This window comes from Lissotriton vulgaris, chromosome 3_1 (assembly GCF_964263255.1).
Source record: "Lissotriton vulgaris chromosome 3_1, aLisVul1.2, whole genome shotgun sequence".
Taxonomy (NCBI): Eukaryota; Metazoa; Chordata; class Amphibia; order Caudata; family Salamandridae; genus Lissotriton; species Lissotriton vulgaris.
Genome location: NC_141689.1, coordinates 1,209,780,472 through 1,209,794,505, shown reverse-complemented (window position 1 = coordinate 1,209,794,505; position 14,034 = coordinate 1,209,780,472). Strand labels below are relative to the sequence as shown.

The window sequence follows — 14,034 nt, the reverse complement described above, 5'->3', positions numbered from 1 at the left end:
CCCACCCACTATGCCGGACACACGCTCGACCCTATCTTCACCTCCAGCAAACACATCTCCTTCAACCACACTACAGCTCTCCACTGGACGGACCACAGCTGCGTTCACTTCAACTAAAAAAAAACACGACCCACAACCTCCCTCAACCAATCCCCCGAAGAAACTGGAACAAAATTACCACCGAACAGCTCTTTACTTAGCTTCACAAAAACCCTCCTGCCAAAACATCGGACCCAAACCAAGCTGCCACCAACCTCACAAAATGGATCACCCACAGCGCCGACGAACTAGCACCCTTGAAAAACCATCAAATCAAGCAAAGTTGCAAAAAAGCCCCCTGGTTCAACGATGAGCTTAAGACATCCAAGAAGTTCTGTTGTACCCTCGAGAAAGCCTGGAGAAAAAACCCAACCACTGACAACCTGACCACCTTCAAGAACGCCACCCGCAAACACCACCAACTGATCTGATCCACCAAGAAATCAGCATTCAAGGATCGACTTGACGACAACGCCCACAACAGCAAGGAACTCTTCAACATCGTCAAAGAATTTACCAACCCCACCGCCGGCACCAACGACATCACCCCATCCCAAGACCTCTGCGACTCCCTAGCCTCTTTCTTTCACAACAAATCGCCGACATTCATAACAGCTTTGAAAACCAGTCCGGAGACCAATCAACCCCACCCACCTCCGAACCAAAACCCCCCTCGAACAACCTTTGCGCCTGGAACCCAATCACCACGGAAGACACCATTCGCCTGATGAACTCTATCCACTCAGGATCGCCTACCGACCCATGTCCCCACCACATTTTCAACAAAGCAGACTCCATCATCGTATCCCATCTCCAAGACGTCATCAACTGCTCCCTCAACTCCGCCACCTTCCCGGAAAGCTGGAAACATGCCGAACTCAGCGCCCTTCTGAAGAAACCCACAGCTGACCCCACTGAACTCAAGAACTACCGCCCAATCTCGCTCCTCCCATTCCCTGCCAAAGTCATCGAGAAAGCCGTCAACAGTCAGCTCGCCAGCTTCCTCGAATCCAACAAATCCCTCGACCCTTCACAGTCCGGCTTCCGAGCCAAACATAGCACCAAGACCGCCCTCATCGCAGCAACAGACGACATTCGAACTCTACTGGACAATGGAGAAACAGTCGCCCTCATCCTACTTGACCTCTCCGCAGCCTTCGACACAGTCTGTCACAGCACCCTCATTCAACGCAATACAAGGAAAAGCATTGGACTGGATCATCTCGTTTCTCGCCGGAAGAACCCAGAGAGTCCGCCTCTCCCCTTTCAGATCGGAGCCCACCGAAGTCATCTGCGGCGTACCACAAGGATCATCACTCAGTCCCACCCTCTTCAACGTATACATGAGCCCCCTCGCATCCATCGCGCGCCAACACAACCTCAACATCATCTCCTACGCAGACGACACCCAGCTGATCCTCTCCCTCACCAAAGATCCAAACTCCGCCAAAACCAACCTACACGACGGGATGAAAGAAGTGGCCGAGTGGATAAAGAACAGCCGCTTAAAACTGAACTCGGACAAAATGGAAGTCCTCATTTTAGGATCATCCCCTTCTGCCTGGGACGACTCATGGTGGCCACCGGCCCTTGGAAACGCACCCAAACCTACGGACCACGCACGCAACCTGGGCTTCATCCTGGACTCCTCCCTCTCGATGACCAGACAAGTCAACGCTGTTTCCTCATCATGCTTCAACATCCTTCGCATGCTCAAAAAAATATTCTGTTGGATCCCCACCGAAACAAGAAAAACGGTTACCCACGCACTGGTCACAAGCCGACTGGATTACGGAAATACCCTTTTACGCCGGAACCACAGCTAAACTACAAAATAAACTCCAACGCATCCAAAACGCCTCAGCCAGACTCATACTAGACATCCCCCGCCAAGCTCACATCTCCGGTCACCTGAAAGACCTCCACTGGCTCCCCGTCAACAAGAGGATAACGTTCCGACTCCTCACCCACGCTCACAAAGCCCTCTACGACCTAGGACCCGAATGCCTCAACACGCGCCTGTCTTTTTACACCCCCACTCGCCAACTTCGTTCGTCCAAGCAAGCCCTAGCCACTATTCCGCTCATCAACAGATCCACCATGGGGGGAAGATCCTTCTCCTACTTGGCGGCCAAAACCTGGAATTCTCTCCCCACCCACCTCCGCCTTACACAGAACCACCTCTCCTTCAGAAAACAACTTAAAACTTGGATATTTGATAAGTAAAGCACCCCCCCCCCCCCCTCCTCCCCCAAGCGCCTTGAGACCCTCTGGGTGAGTAGTGCGCTATACAAATTCATGAACTTGAACTTGAACATGAGCTGCCAGCCATGCCCCCCATTACCATAGAAGGAGTTACTTTCTAAATATGTCCACTGCCGAAATTAGTCCACAGATGCAAATCACATATCCCTAGTTAACCGTAGGGACTACTCTCCTCCTTTAAAAAAGGTATAAATATAAGTCTATAGTAAAAGAATACATCTGAATTGCTTTGACACATGGAAATCTATGAAGCTGTAAAATTGAGAGATGCATGGGGTGTTGTTGAGTTACCTTAACTCTTTATATACTGTGGAATGACCCTATGCGCCACAATCTGACTGTGAAACACAGTCCTTCTTTTTAAGCATTCTCTTCTTGTCCCAGATACACTATCATTTTTCTAACATTTTCATTCATTGAAAGACTCCTCCAATACCTTATTTTTTCACTCCTCTAGTGTCAATCAGTCTTTCCCCAAAGCTGACCTTTTATAACCAATTCTTACAACTCACAATACTTTATTTTTTTGTGTTGTTTATATAACATGGGCCTAGCCATAGCTGCCAAAGTTTCAGATTGTGTTACATTTCCATAATTTCAGTGCAATTATGAGTGACATTTTAACGACTGAGTGACACTTTATTGCGAGCAAAAGCAAGCAATGAAGACAAGGGAAACACAGAAATATCACACATTACACCAATTTGAGCAAGGAAACAGTGTCACCTCAGAGTAACTGTGTTGTAATGTGACACACACTGTACGACCAGCACACACTGACTGCAGGCAGCTGCCTGATTGTGCTGCCAAGGAATTTGTTAATTGACACAGTCGGCCGCGAGTGGCTTAGTGCACTGCACACTGTCCTACTACTTACTTCAACGTTGCTGCAGCGTCTTTGCGATGCTCAGGCCCCAAGCCACTGCAGCAATTGAGGGTTTGCCTCCTGAGTAGCCCCGACTCCTCCTCAGAAAGTGGCAGAGTGCTGGTCGCTACAACATTCAGATGGTCTTCCATGGCAATTGAATTAGCTGGAGGTCATATACTGCAGCTGAAGCATTGACGTAACAAAGCTCGAGGGGCCCCCCTGCATGCCACTTGGAGGTGCCGCTCCCAGACTCAATCAGGAGATCTCCGGCCAGAGTACTGTGCTGAGGGGGCCTCACAGAGCTTGGGGCTCCCCGCACCGCGGGGGGCCTATGTTATGCCACTGAGCTGAGCAGCCAAGCTGACAGTTGAGCTATGACGCCACGGCAGCTGGTACAAGTACTCCGGCAGCGAGGCGAGCTCCATGATTGACACAGACCTGTAGCCACCCTGGAACCACTCCTCCCACAGTAAACTTGCTCCGGCAGCAGGACATGACGTCCCCATGGTGCCAACGACTATTGTATCACACAACTGGCTGACTGGGATGTCTTGCCCCAGGGGTCCATATTAAGCCCCCTTTTCTTCAACATCTATATGGCTCCCCTCCTCGCTGTGATAGAATCTCACGGGATCCTCGTCACGTCATATGCCGACGACACACAACTTGTCGTCGCCATTGATAAAAAGTGTATGGACGCACACCTGCGATTTCGTAATTGCCTCTCTGACGTCTTTCAGTGGCTGAATAATAACCACTTGAGATGCAACAGTGCGAAGACAGAAATTATACCACTGGGTAAAGATCTATCCTTCTGCCCGAAAGATTGGTGGCCCACAGGATCAGATATAGAAAGGTAAAGATGCCTTCAAGGGACTTTGTTCAATCTAAGTTTTGTTATTTAAAATTAATATGAGAAGAACCAATTTATCGTCCTTACAATGAGTGAATCAAAACTGATCAAATTGTGTTGTCAACATGAAACATATAAACAAAGACACAGGGTGTATACGAAAAAAGTGTTTTTATCAAATAATTCATTAAGAAAAATCAGCTTCATATACAGACAAATAAGCGAATAAGATTTTAGGACTGTGGGTACACATAAAAATAAATTGCTAAGTGACTCAACAGAACCTAAAAGACACCTATCCCAAAACACATTGAGTAAAACAAAGCAAGGGATGAAGTGCAAAGTCGACGTTTCGGTTTCTTAGCAGTTATTTGATGAAACCATCCTCAGGACTGTAATCAGTTCAGATCTGTATAGAAATATTGTAGTCTGTTTGCGGATTATCGTCATCCGCAAGAAGATCTTGGAAGGATCACAGTATCCTAGGGACCTGACTATCGAATGTGGAGACCGCTCATCCAAGTTGGATGTAGCGTCTGAACTTCACTCACATAGGGTTCACGTATTCATACACAGTAGAATTCATCCAGTGTATGTTCGGTGAATTATTATCAAATTTCTGAGAAAAATCAGGGGTCGATGCACATAATTTGCGCTTAAACGAGCCTGTGAGCAGTCAGAGATCCTGCAGTGTCTTAAGATGCAGCGAGGTGAAGTCAATAACGCGTGTCATCAAAGTGAAGCCACGCGTTATTGACTTCACCTCGCTGCATCTTAAGACACTGCAGGATCTCTGACTGCTCACAGGCTCGTTTAAGCGCAAATTATGTGCATCGACCCCTGATTTTTCTCAGAAATTTGATAATAATTCACCGAACATACACTGGATGAATTCTACTGTGTATGAATACGTGAACCCTATGTGAGTGAAGTTCAGACGCTACATCCAACTTGGATGAGCGGTCTCCACATTCGATAGTCAGGTCCCTAGGATACTGTGATCCTTCCAAGATCTTCTTGCGGATGACGATAATCCGCAAACAGACTACAATATTTCTATACAGATCTGAACTGATTACAGTCCTGAGGATGGTTTCATCAAATAACTGCTAAGAAACCGAAACGTCGACTTTGCACTTCATCCCTTGCTTTGTTTTACTCAAAGTCGACGTTTCGGTTTCTTAGCAGTTATTTGATGAAACCATCCTCAGGACTGTAATCAGTTCAGATCTGTATAGAAATATTGTAGTCTGTTTGCGGATTATCGTCATCCGCAAGAAGATCTTGGAAGGATCACAGTATCCTAGGGACCTGACTATCGAATGTGGAGACCGCTCATCCAAGTTGGATGTAGCGTCTGAACTTCACTCACATAGGGTTCACGTATTCATACACAGTAGAATTCATCCAGTGTATGTTCGGTGAATTATTATCAAATTTCTGAGAAAAATCAGGGGTCGATGCACATAATTTGCGCTTAAACGAGCCTGTGAGCAGTCAGAGATCCTGCAGTGTCTTAAGATGCAGCGAGGTGAAGTCAATAACGCGTGTCATCAAAGTGAAGCCACGCGTTATTGACTTCACCTCGCTGCATCTTAAGACACTGCAGGATCTCTGACTGCTCACAGGCTCGTTTAAGCGCAAATTATGTGCATCGACCCCTGATTTTTCTCAGAAATTTGATAATAATTCACCGAACATACACTGGATGAATTCTACTGTGTATGAATACGTGAACCCTATGTGAGTGAAGTTCAGACGCTACATCCAACTTGGATGAGCGGTCTCCACATTCGATAGTCAGGTCCCTAGGATACTGTGATCCTTCCAAGATCTTCTTGCGGATGACGATAATCCGCAAACAGACTACAATATTTCTATACAGATCTGAACTGATTACAGTCCTGAGGATGGTTTCATCAAATAACTGCTAAGAAACCGAAACGTCGACTTTGCACTTCATCCCTTGCTTTGTTTTACTCAATGTGTTTTGTGATAGGTGTCTTTTAGGTTCTGTTGAGTCACTTAGCAATTTATTTTTATGTGTACCCACAGTCCTAAAATCTTATTCGCTTATTTGTCTGTATATGAAGCTGATTTTTCTTAATGAATTATTTGATAAAAACACTTTTTTCGTATACACCCTGTGTCTTTGTTTATATGTTTCATGTTGACAACACAATTTGATCAGTTTTGATTCACTCATTGTAAGGACGATAAATTGGTTCTTCTCATATTAATTTTAAATAACAAAACTTAGATTGAACAAAGTCCCTTGAAGGCATCTTTACCTTTCTATATTTACTTACCCAAGCCCTCAAGGGTATTCCGGGTTGCTCACTTCCTTAATAATTACAGGATCAGAGGCCCCACCCAGTGCTGTTTCCTCCGCACGGAACCTGGGCGTGCAATTTGACTCATCCCTCTCTTTCGATGACCACGTCAGGATCACTGCTGGACGCTGTTTTGGACTTAAGTCCTTAAAGAAGTTCTTTGACTTCCTCCCCATTGCCGCTAGGAAATCAGTCGCGGTAGCCTTAATACTCTCCCGACTCGATTATTGTAACGGCTTAATGGCTGGAGTGAAGAAGTCCACTCTCAGGAAGTTACAGAGTATACAACATGCAGCCGCTAGACTGGTCCTGAAACTCCCTAGAAGGTCATCAGCTTCAGCAGCACTAAACTCCCTCCATTGGTTACCACTTCATAAAAGAATCCTTTTTAAACTTTTACTTACCGTCTTTAAATCCATGAAAAACACAGGTCCTCACTACCTTGCTAAACGCTTCACACACTACAATCCCACACGATGTCTGAGATCCTCTGGGACCAATCTCACCACGATCCCAAGGTTCAAGTACAAAACCAGGGGCGGGAAATCCTTCACCGTTCTGGCAGCAAGGGCATGGAACAATCTACCCGTTAATCTTAGATTAATTGAAAAGGAGAGTCTTTTTAGAAAACTCATTAAGACCTGGGTGTACCAACAACCAGACATCTCTGTTTAGATCCATTTAGATCCAGATTTTCGCCACGTATCACCCATCACACACAAGCATGCTTAGCGCTAAGATGCTCCTTCCGGAGCGAAAGTTTGCGCTCTACAAATACTCATAAATATCAAAATATCAAATTGTATATCTCGGTAGTATCCGTTGGGCACTATCTCGACGTAACATCAGAATGAGAGCCACGCTGCGTGTATCAAACTAGTTCTGATACATTGCATCTAGCGGCCTCAGTTGCCAGCTGAGCGGCAGGAGCAGCACGTGCCGCCAGCTGCCAGTCCAGTAACAGTTTAATGTAGGCAGCGCTAATGACTTCGGGCGCCATGCATTATGCAGTACAATCCATTTCAGTGCGGTGATGCGGAGCAGCACACTGAAATGCGTTAGTCTAAAGCTTGATGCATGGTAGTTGGCAGGACTGCCTAGCTTGTGGCATCATACATACTTACACTGGCGGGCAGTATTCTACGACGCATTTGGGGTTATGATGGTGGATATTTCATGGTTATTGGGACAATTACGTATTTACACTTGGGCACTTCGTGGCCTATATTGGTGGAGCTCTCACTGATACATGTTTTCTCAACCACTTTCCCGTGGCGAGGTATACAATATATCTTCCATCAACTCTTCACAATTGTTCCAAGTTTCTTGTTAATTATCAGATCACATGGGGCAGCAACAGAAATATTGAGCGTAGGAGAAGAGAATATTTTGACGTAAATCAAATCCCAGTGAAAGATATGATTGTAGACTCTCTATAAATGTCTTTATTTACAAGAACTCAACGATTGAACACATTGTTTAGGCGTTATTATTCTGTCTCCGTGGTAGGGGAAGGGGAACACGGCGCCCGGAAGCTAGCGGTCGAGCTCCTCTGGCGTGTGTCTACAGGCCTTCCCCGGGAGCCCTTTAGATGATTTTGTGAAGCGTTACTAGCGGATTCCCCACACTTTGCGCACCAGGGACATTAAACTTGAATTAGACACAGACTCTGTAATATCAACCCGTGTCTCTCCCCTGGTTGCGGAAGTTAGGGCTACTGCTAGGCAGGGCAAGGGGAAAGCTACTACGGAGTCCGCCTCTCCAGTTAGTGGAAAAGGGAGAGGGAGGGTGAAGAAAGTCCTGTCCTCCAAGTGAAAATCACAGCCTCCCTAAAGACATTCTAGAAGGTATTGTCTACTCCCGTGATTAGGGGGCCTAATAAATGTAACATCTTGGTGACTAACAGTCCACAGCCAGCTTCTCTACCAAACTCCCTTCCGTCCAAAAACAGTATGCAGTCTCCCGCCCCAACTGGAACAACAAATAAAATTGGAGGAGTGGTGGCTGAAACAACTAAAAAATTTAAAGCATCCGCTGAGCAGTGTTCGGTTATCCACTCCCCTGTGGGAACCTCAAACAGATTTTCGATTTTGGAGGTCCAAGAGAATGAGTTGCTTTTCCCCTCCGCAGCTGAGAAGGCAGATGGAACATCTTTTACACCTGTAACACCTATACCACCCCCTGTGGTAGTCCCTGCCGGCCCTGGGATCGGGTCATTAGCAGATATCCTACTGGCCCTAAAGGAGGATATAGGGAAAAGATTCTCCGTTTCAGAATCTAATCAAGCAGCAATTAGAGCATCCTGTGAGGTACTAGCCCAGAAACTAGAAGTTTCCCAGAGAACGCATGTTCTAGAATCTGAAATACCTAAAATCAAGGAATCACTACATTCATCTTCAATGGAAATGGATAAATTAGCTCTTCAAAATAGAGAATTAAAAGAAGATGTGAAGCGTTTTGAGAATAATACTAGAAAAAACTATTTAAGACTGCTAAATATTCCTGAGGATTTGGAAGGAGCAGACATCAAAAGCTTCGTGATTTCTCTTTTAAAAGATACAATTCTCAAGGATTCTCCGTAGTTAGATCTGGCTCATGATATTCAACGAGTCCACCGGGATCCATTTAAGAGGAATCCTGCAAAACAGAAACCAAGGAAAATCTTAGTGAATTTTCTTACAAACTCTATAAAGGAAAAGATTTTATCCTTGGCTCTGAAAGAAGGTATGATTAAAAAGCATTTCCCCCTCCAATCCCTGTTCTTTTACCATCAGTTCGGATATCTCTCATATTACAGCAACAAAACAGTGGGAGCTTGGTAAAAGAATGGTAATCTTAAATTCATTGGGGGCTAAGGCACAACTGAGATTTCCAGCATCTCTGCGCATCATGTGGAATAACTATATGCACAACCTACGCCAAATTGAGGATGTTGATGTTCTTATTGACAAAATAAGGAATGAGAGTGGGTTGTAAGCCGGGAGGGGGGTTATTCATTGTTAAGACGGGGTCTCCCGGGGTAAGGGGGGGGGGGGGCTGACTTAATACATATTTTTTTTCTTAATGCCACGTCCAGGGGACTTGGACCATAAGGGCTTATGCTCAGAGAAGGGGGGTTCCCCAGGAGGGTGTGGGGATTGAGGGGTCACAAGGGCAGGGAAGGAGAGGGGTGGGGGAGCACGGGTGGGGATGCAGTGCGAGAAAATCAAAAAAATATCCTCAAACTCAACCTTATTTCAAATTTTAACTCCCCTTTAAAACGTCTGTGTAAAGTTTTGACATCAGGTGGAAGTAGTAGCCCTAATGAGTAGCGAAATAAAATTTCTCTCGTGGAATATCAATGGGTTGAGATGTCCACGTAGACAAAGATTGGTCATGAAATACCTTGAACAATCACCCGCTCAAGTCTGTCTCCTACAGGAAACACACTTAAGCCATTTAGAATGCTGGGCCATTTTTGCTTAATATTGTGGGGTACAATATTTCTGTTCCTCTGATCAGGTAGCGCATAAGAAAGGGGTGGCTATTCTAATTTAATCAGGAGCTAGAGGTAACATTAAGTCAATATCAACAGATCAGACAGGGAGATGGATCACTGCACAGTTGGAGATTAGAGGGATCGAGTTAACTGTAACCTCATTCTATGGCCCCAATGTTGATGATCCGACACCTATTTGTAAAATGCAATCTAAATTAATAGAAGCCACTTCTCCTATAATAATTGGTGGCAATTTCAACGTCCTTCTCGACCCTTTACGGGATAGATCAAATCAGAGCTAATATATCGGAGCCCCAGGTACCCGTTGGGAAATGACTAATATGAACCATGACCTAGGGCTTGCCGATGTTTGGAGGGCCAAGATGGGAGACAAATTGGGTTTCACCTTTTTCAGCAAAAAACATGGCCACTCATCTAGAATTGATTATGTTTTAGCTAATAGGTTGAGATTAGAAAATCTAGCTGATAGCTCTATTTTACCTAGCCTCTTATCAGATCATGCCCCTATTTTACCTAGCCTCTTATCAGATCATGCCCCTATCTATTTTACTTATTTGGTGAGGAGGTATAGCCTTAGGCCTAGATGGACGTTGAAAAGGGCAATGTTGTCAAATATGGAAATAATCAGGACACTTAAATCTTCTACACTAGATTATTTCTCCGTCAATATAGGATCAACATTTTTAGACTGCTTGGGATGCTTTTAAAGCTCACACGTGAGGCCAGTTACATAGTCTGATTTGTTTTAAAAATAGGGAGGAGGCCCAAGAACTCCATAATTTGGAAGGAGAGATTATTAAGTTAGAAGATAAAAGGACAAGATGCTCTCAGGAGCACCCTGAAAGACTGACACAAGTACTTGGTGATTTGGATCATCTTCTAGAGGAATATAGGGGCATATTAGATCAAAAGGTGAAGGCCCAGTGGACATCGCATAACATGCAAAACTATGAATACGGTGAAAAGGCGGGTGCCCTCCTAGCCTGGAAGGCAAGAGCAGATCGAGTTAAAAATAATATGAATGAATTAAAAATAGATGAGTGGGGCTACTTCTTGTAAATTAGTGGATATGCAAACTCTCCTCCTCTCCTTGTTTTCAGAACTGTACAGAGAGGAGATTACACCTAGTTCATAAAATATATAAAAATGGTTGCGGCATAAAGATCTACCTGAATTAACAGAGGGCAGCCAAGATACTCTTGTTGCTCCCATAACAGCGAGTGAGATAAGACTATATATAAATAACATCAAGAAGAATAAAGCTGCGGGGACTGATGAGCTTCCTTGTGATGTTTATAAACTCCTCCAGGAGGAGCTAGTCCCAAGACTGTGTGAACTATTTAACTATATCTATAGTCCGGAAGGCAAAGTTCTCAAGTCCTGGAAGGAGACTACGATCATACTTATCTTGAAGCCAGGGAAAGACCCTCCTAAAGCAGATTCACATAGACCGATCACCCTGCTGAAAGACGATTACAAAATCTTTGAGTGTTTTGGCCGGGAGATTGGTCAAGTTAGTACCATAGTCGATCAACACGGATCAAAAGGGCTTCATCTCAGGGAGGTATATTTAGGAGCAGACGCTCCAATTAATTGGCAATATAGTCCTGGCAGTGGCCAGGTCGAGACCCTTGGCTGTGGCTGCGCTTGATGCAGCCAAGGCTTTCGACAGAGTCTACAGGGTTTACCTGTGGGAAGTACTTTTAGAGGAATTTGGTTTGTATTCCGGCTATATAGCTAACTCCTCTAAGACAGAGGTGATGTGCTGGAACATAAATAATTGGGTGGGCAGATTGAGGAAAGAATTTAGATATCTGGAAATCATCTTTTTAGATCTACCTCTGATCAATCTTAAAAGGGTGTCCAAAGAGGTAGATCACCATTTTACAAGATGGTAAAACCTCCCCCTGACTATTTATGGTGGGGTTAACTTAGTTAAGATGGTCATTCTACCTAAATTGACACATCTGTTCAGTACTATTCCCCTTGATTTTCCTAGTAAGGAAATCAGCAAAATCCAGAGCAAAATAGGTAGTTTTAGCTGGTCCAATAAGAGCGCTAGACTCTCCTGGAAGAAGTTAAGACGTAAACTGCTGAAGGGAGGTCTTGCTCTTTCGGACATAGCCTGGTACTCTTTTGCTTTTCAATTTAAAAACATGCAGATGCTTTTGCCCATAACTGAGTAAACTAACTGGGGGATGATATTGAGAAATGGCCAGAGTCAAGGGTGGGGGAGAAGGTTTTTTTATACAAATTCGTGGCACCAAGGTTTTTTTAAAAAGTTCGCCTGAAAGTTTTAAGAGCAGCTCTCAATGTGTGGTACACGGTCAGATGCAGATGGGGGATTGGTTACTATTCTGAATTTGCCCCTATGTGGGATTCCCCTGGGATGCCTGCCTGCTTGGACGATAGCCTTGCGTTACAGATTTTAAAAGGCCCGGCATCTCGATTTGGTCAAACCTTGTATCTTCAGATGGAGTTCATTCGTGGGAATTATTAAGATCTATAATAGGAAGCTCTTTTTCTAAATTTAAATACCTACAATTGGCCTCCTGGTATACAGCAGAAAAAGAGTCTATTCGTGGCGATTGGGAAAGTGAGCTTATTTTTCAAAATTCAAATCCCCAAAAAAAGGAGGTTGCATACTGGTATAAGAAACTCCTTGATGCAGATCTCCCTCCACAGTATGCGGTCTGGAACCAGTCACTCCTGGACTCTAAAGCGGAAGATCTATATGATTTATCACTTCAAACCCTATATAAGTTTGTTAAACCGGAACCTTTAAAAAATTATCATTTTTATGTTAATAGATTATATTATACCCCTGTGAAAATAGCTAGATTTGCTCCCCTAGTCTCTCCTAAATGTCCAAGATGTGACTTTTCTCAAGCTGATGATTAACACATATTTTATAAGTGCTTTAAACGAAGTGGGTTTTGGCAGAATGTTGAGTGTGCTCTTGGCGCCATCTTTAAAGTCAAGATCAATCTGAACCTTTCTATAGTAATTTTTGGTATGGATTGTGATTTGATGAATCTACTGCGGCCAATACAAAGAGGCTTGTTACTATACTTAATTCTTATTGCCCGAAGGGAGATATGTAAACTTTGGAAAGACCCACGGCCTCCACTCTTTGATAATTGGTTGACAGCTGCATTTGCTCTGACACGTTTGGATCAGGGGTATTTAAATGACAACAATTCCAATATTTGGTCACCGTTTTTATCATGGGGCAGAGAGATGAGACTGGTTGAATGCCCCCAGGCCCTATGATTACACCAAGCTTCATACGAAGAACCCGGCCTGGTAAGGCCTAAAGCTAATGCAGTTGCAGAAGGGTGCTCAGGTCAGAAGGATGGCTTCTTGTCAGAATTTCAGACGCTGAATGGTGAGATGAGGACAAAAAAAATTAAAATAAATACATTCTTCTGTCTCCGGATAATGGAGCTATATGCGCACTGGTTGGGATTAAACTTGTTGAATTCATCTGGACTCTATTAAGAACATTTTCAAATCATGACCTCCCTCTCTTAAAGCACTGCATACCAGTTATTCTGACAAATCACTGAAAAGGCATTCAGGTAAAATCTGTGCTGTGTTTGCGTAAGCGCAGGTACGACTGAAGTCATATATTTTTGTTTTTGTTTCCAGGAGTGTGGAGCAGATTGCGCCAAATTTCAGAAGAGTGAACTCGAGCATAAATTTAACAAGAAGGCTTTGGAGAGACCTTACACCTCCAAGCACTCCTGGGGAAAGACCTATGGAGACCACAAGCGCCACCTGGAGTTCAGCCACGATCAGTACAGGGAGCTGCAGAAGTACGCCAAGGAGATCGGCATTTGTTTCACAGCTTCTGGCATGGATGAGGTGAGTCAGTGGATAGCAGTAAATTCAATGCTGATAAAATTGTAGCTTTTGGATAAGAGCGAGAAGCAGCACAGAGCACGAACACCAGGTTTGCATGAAAAAGACCGCTGTATTGAAACAGTTGCACATCACATAAACAACCCTGGGCCTTTCGCCTTACAAAACTAAAACCTCACTATACAAAATTTGTCACCTATGTTAAGTACCCACATCCCTAATGTCCGTCCGGCCCACAACAACTTAATTCTGTAAGTGTCTACTTCCTCCTATGCTGATCTTCTGCAACTGAGACATTTAAACTCCCCTCCAG

At 44.3% G+C, this 14,034-nt stretch overlaps 1 protein-coding gene across 1 annotated transcript in view; it reads left to right on the top strand.

Moving 5' to 3' along the window:
* Positions 1 to 14,034, top strand: part of LOC147727656 (N-acetylneuraminate-9-phosphate synthase-like) — a 208,303-nt gene that overhangs the window by 16,524 nt on the left and 177,745 nt on the right. Inside the window, exon 2 of the mRNA XM_086961666.1 lies at positions 13,509 to 13,724. Coding sequence (XP_086817792.1) covers positions 13,509 to 13,724 — 216 coding nt within the window. The remainder of the gene's footprint in view (positions 1 to 13,508; positions 13,725 to 14,034) is intronic.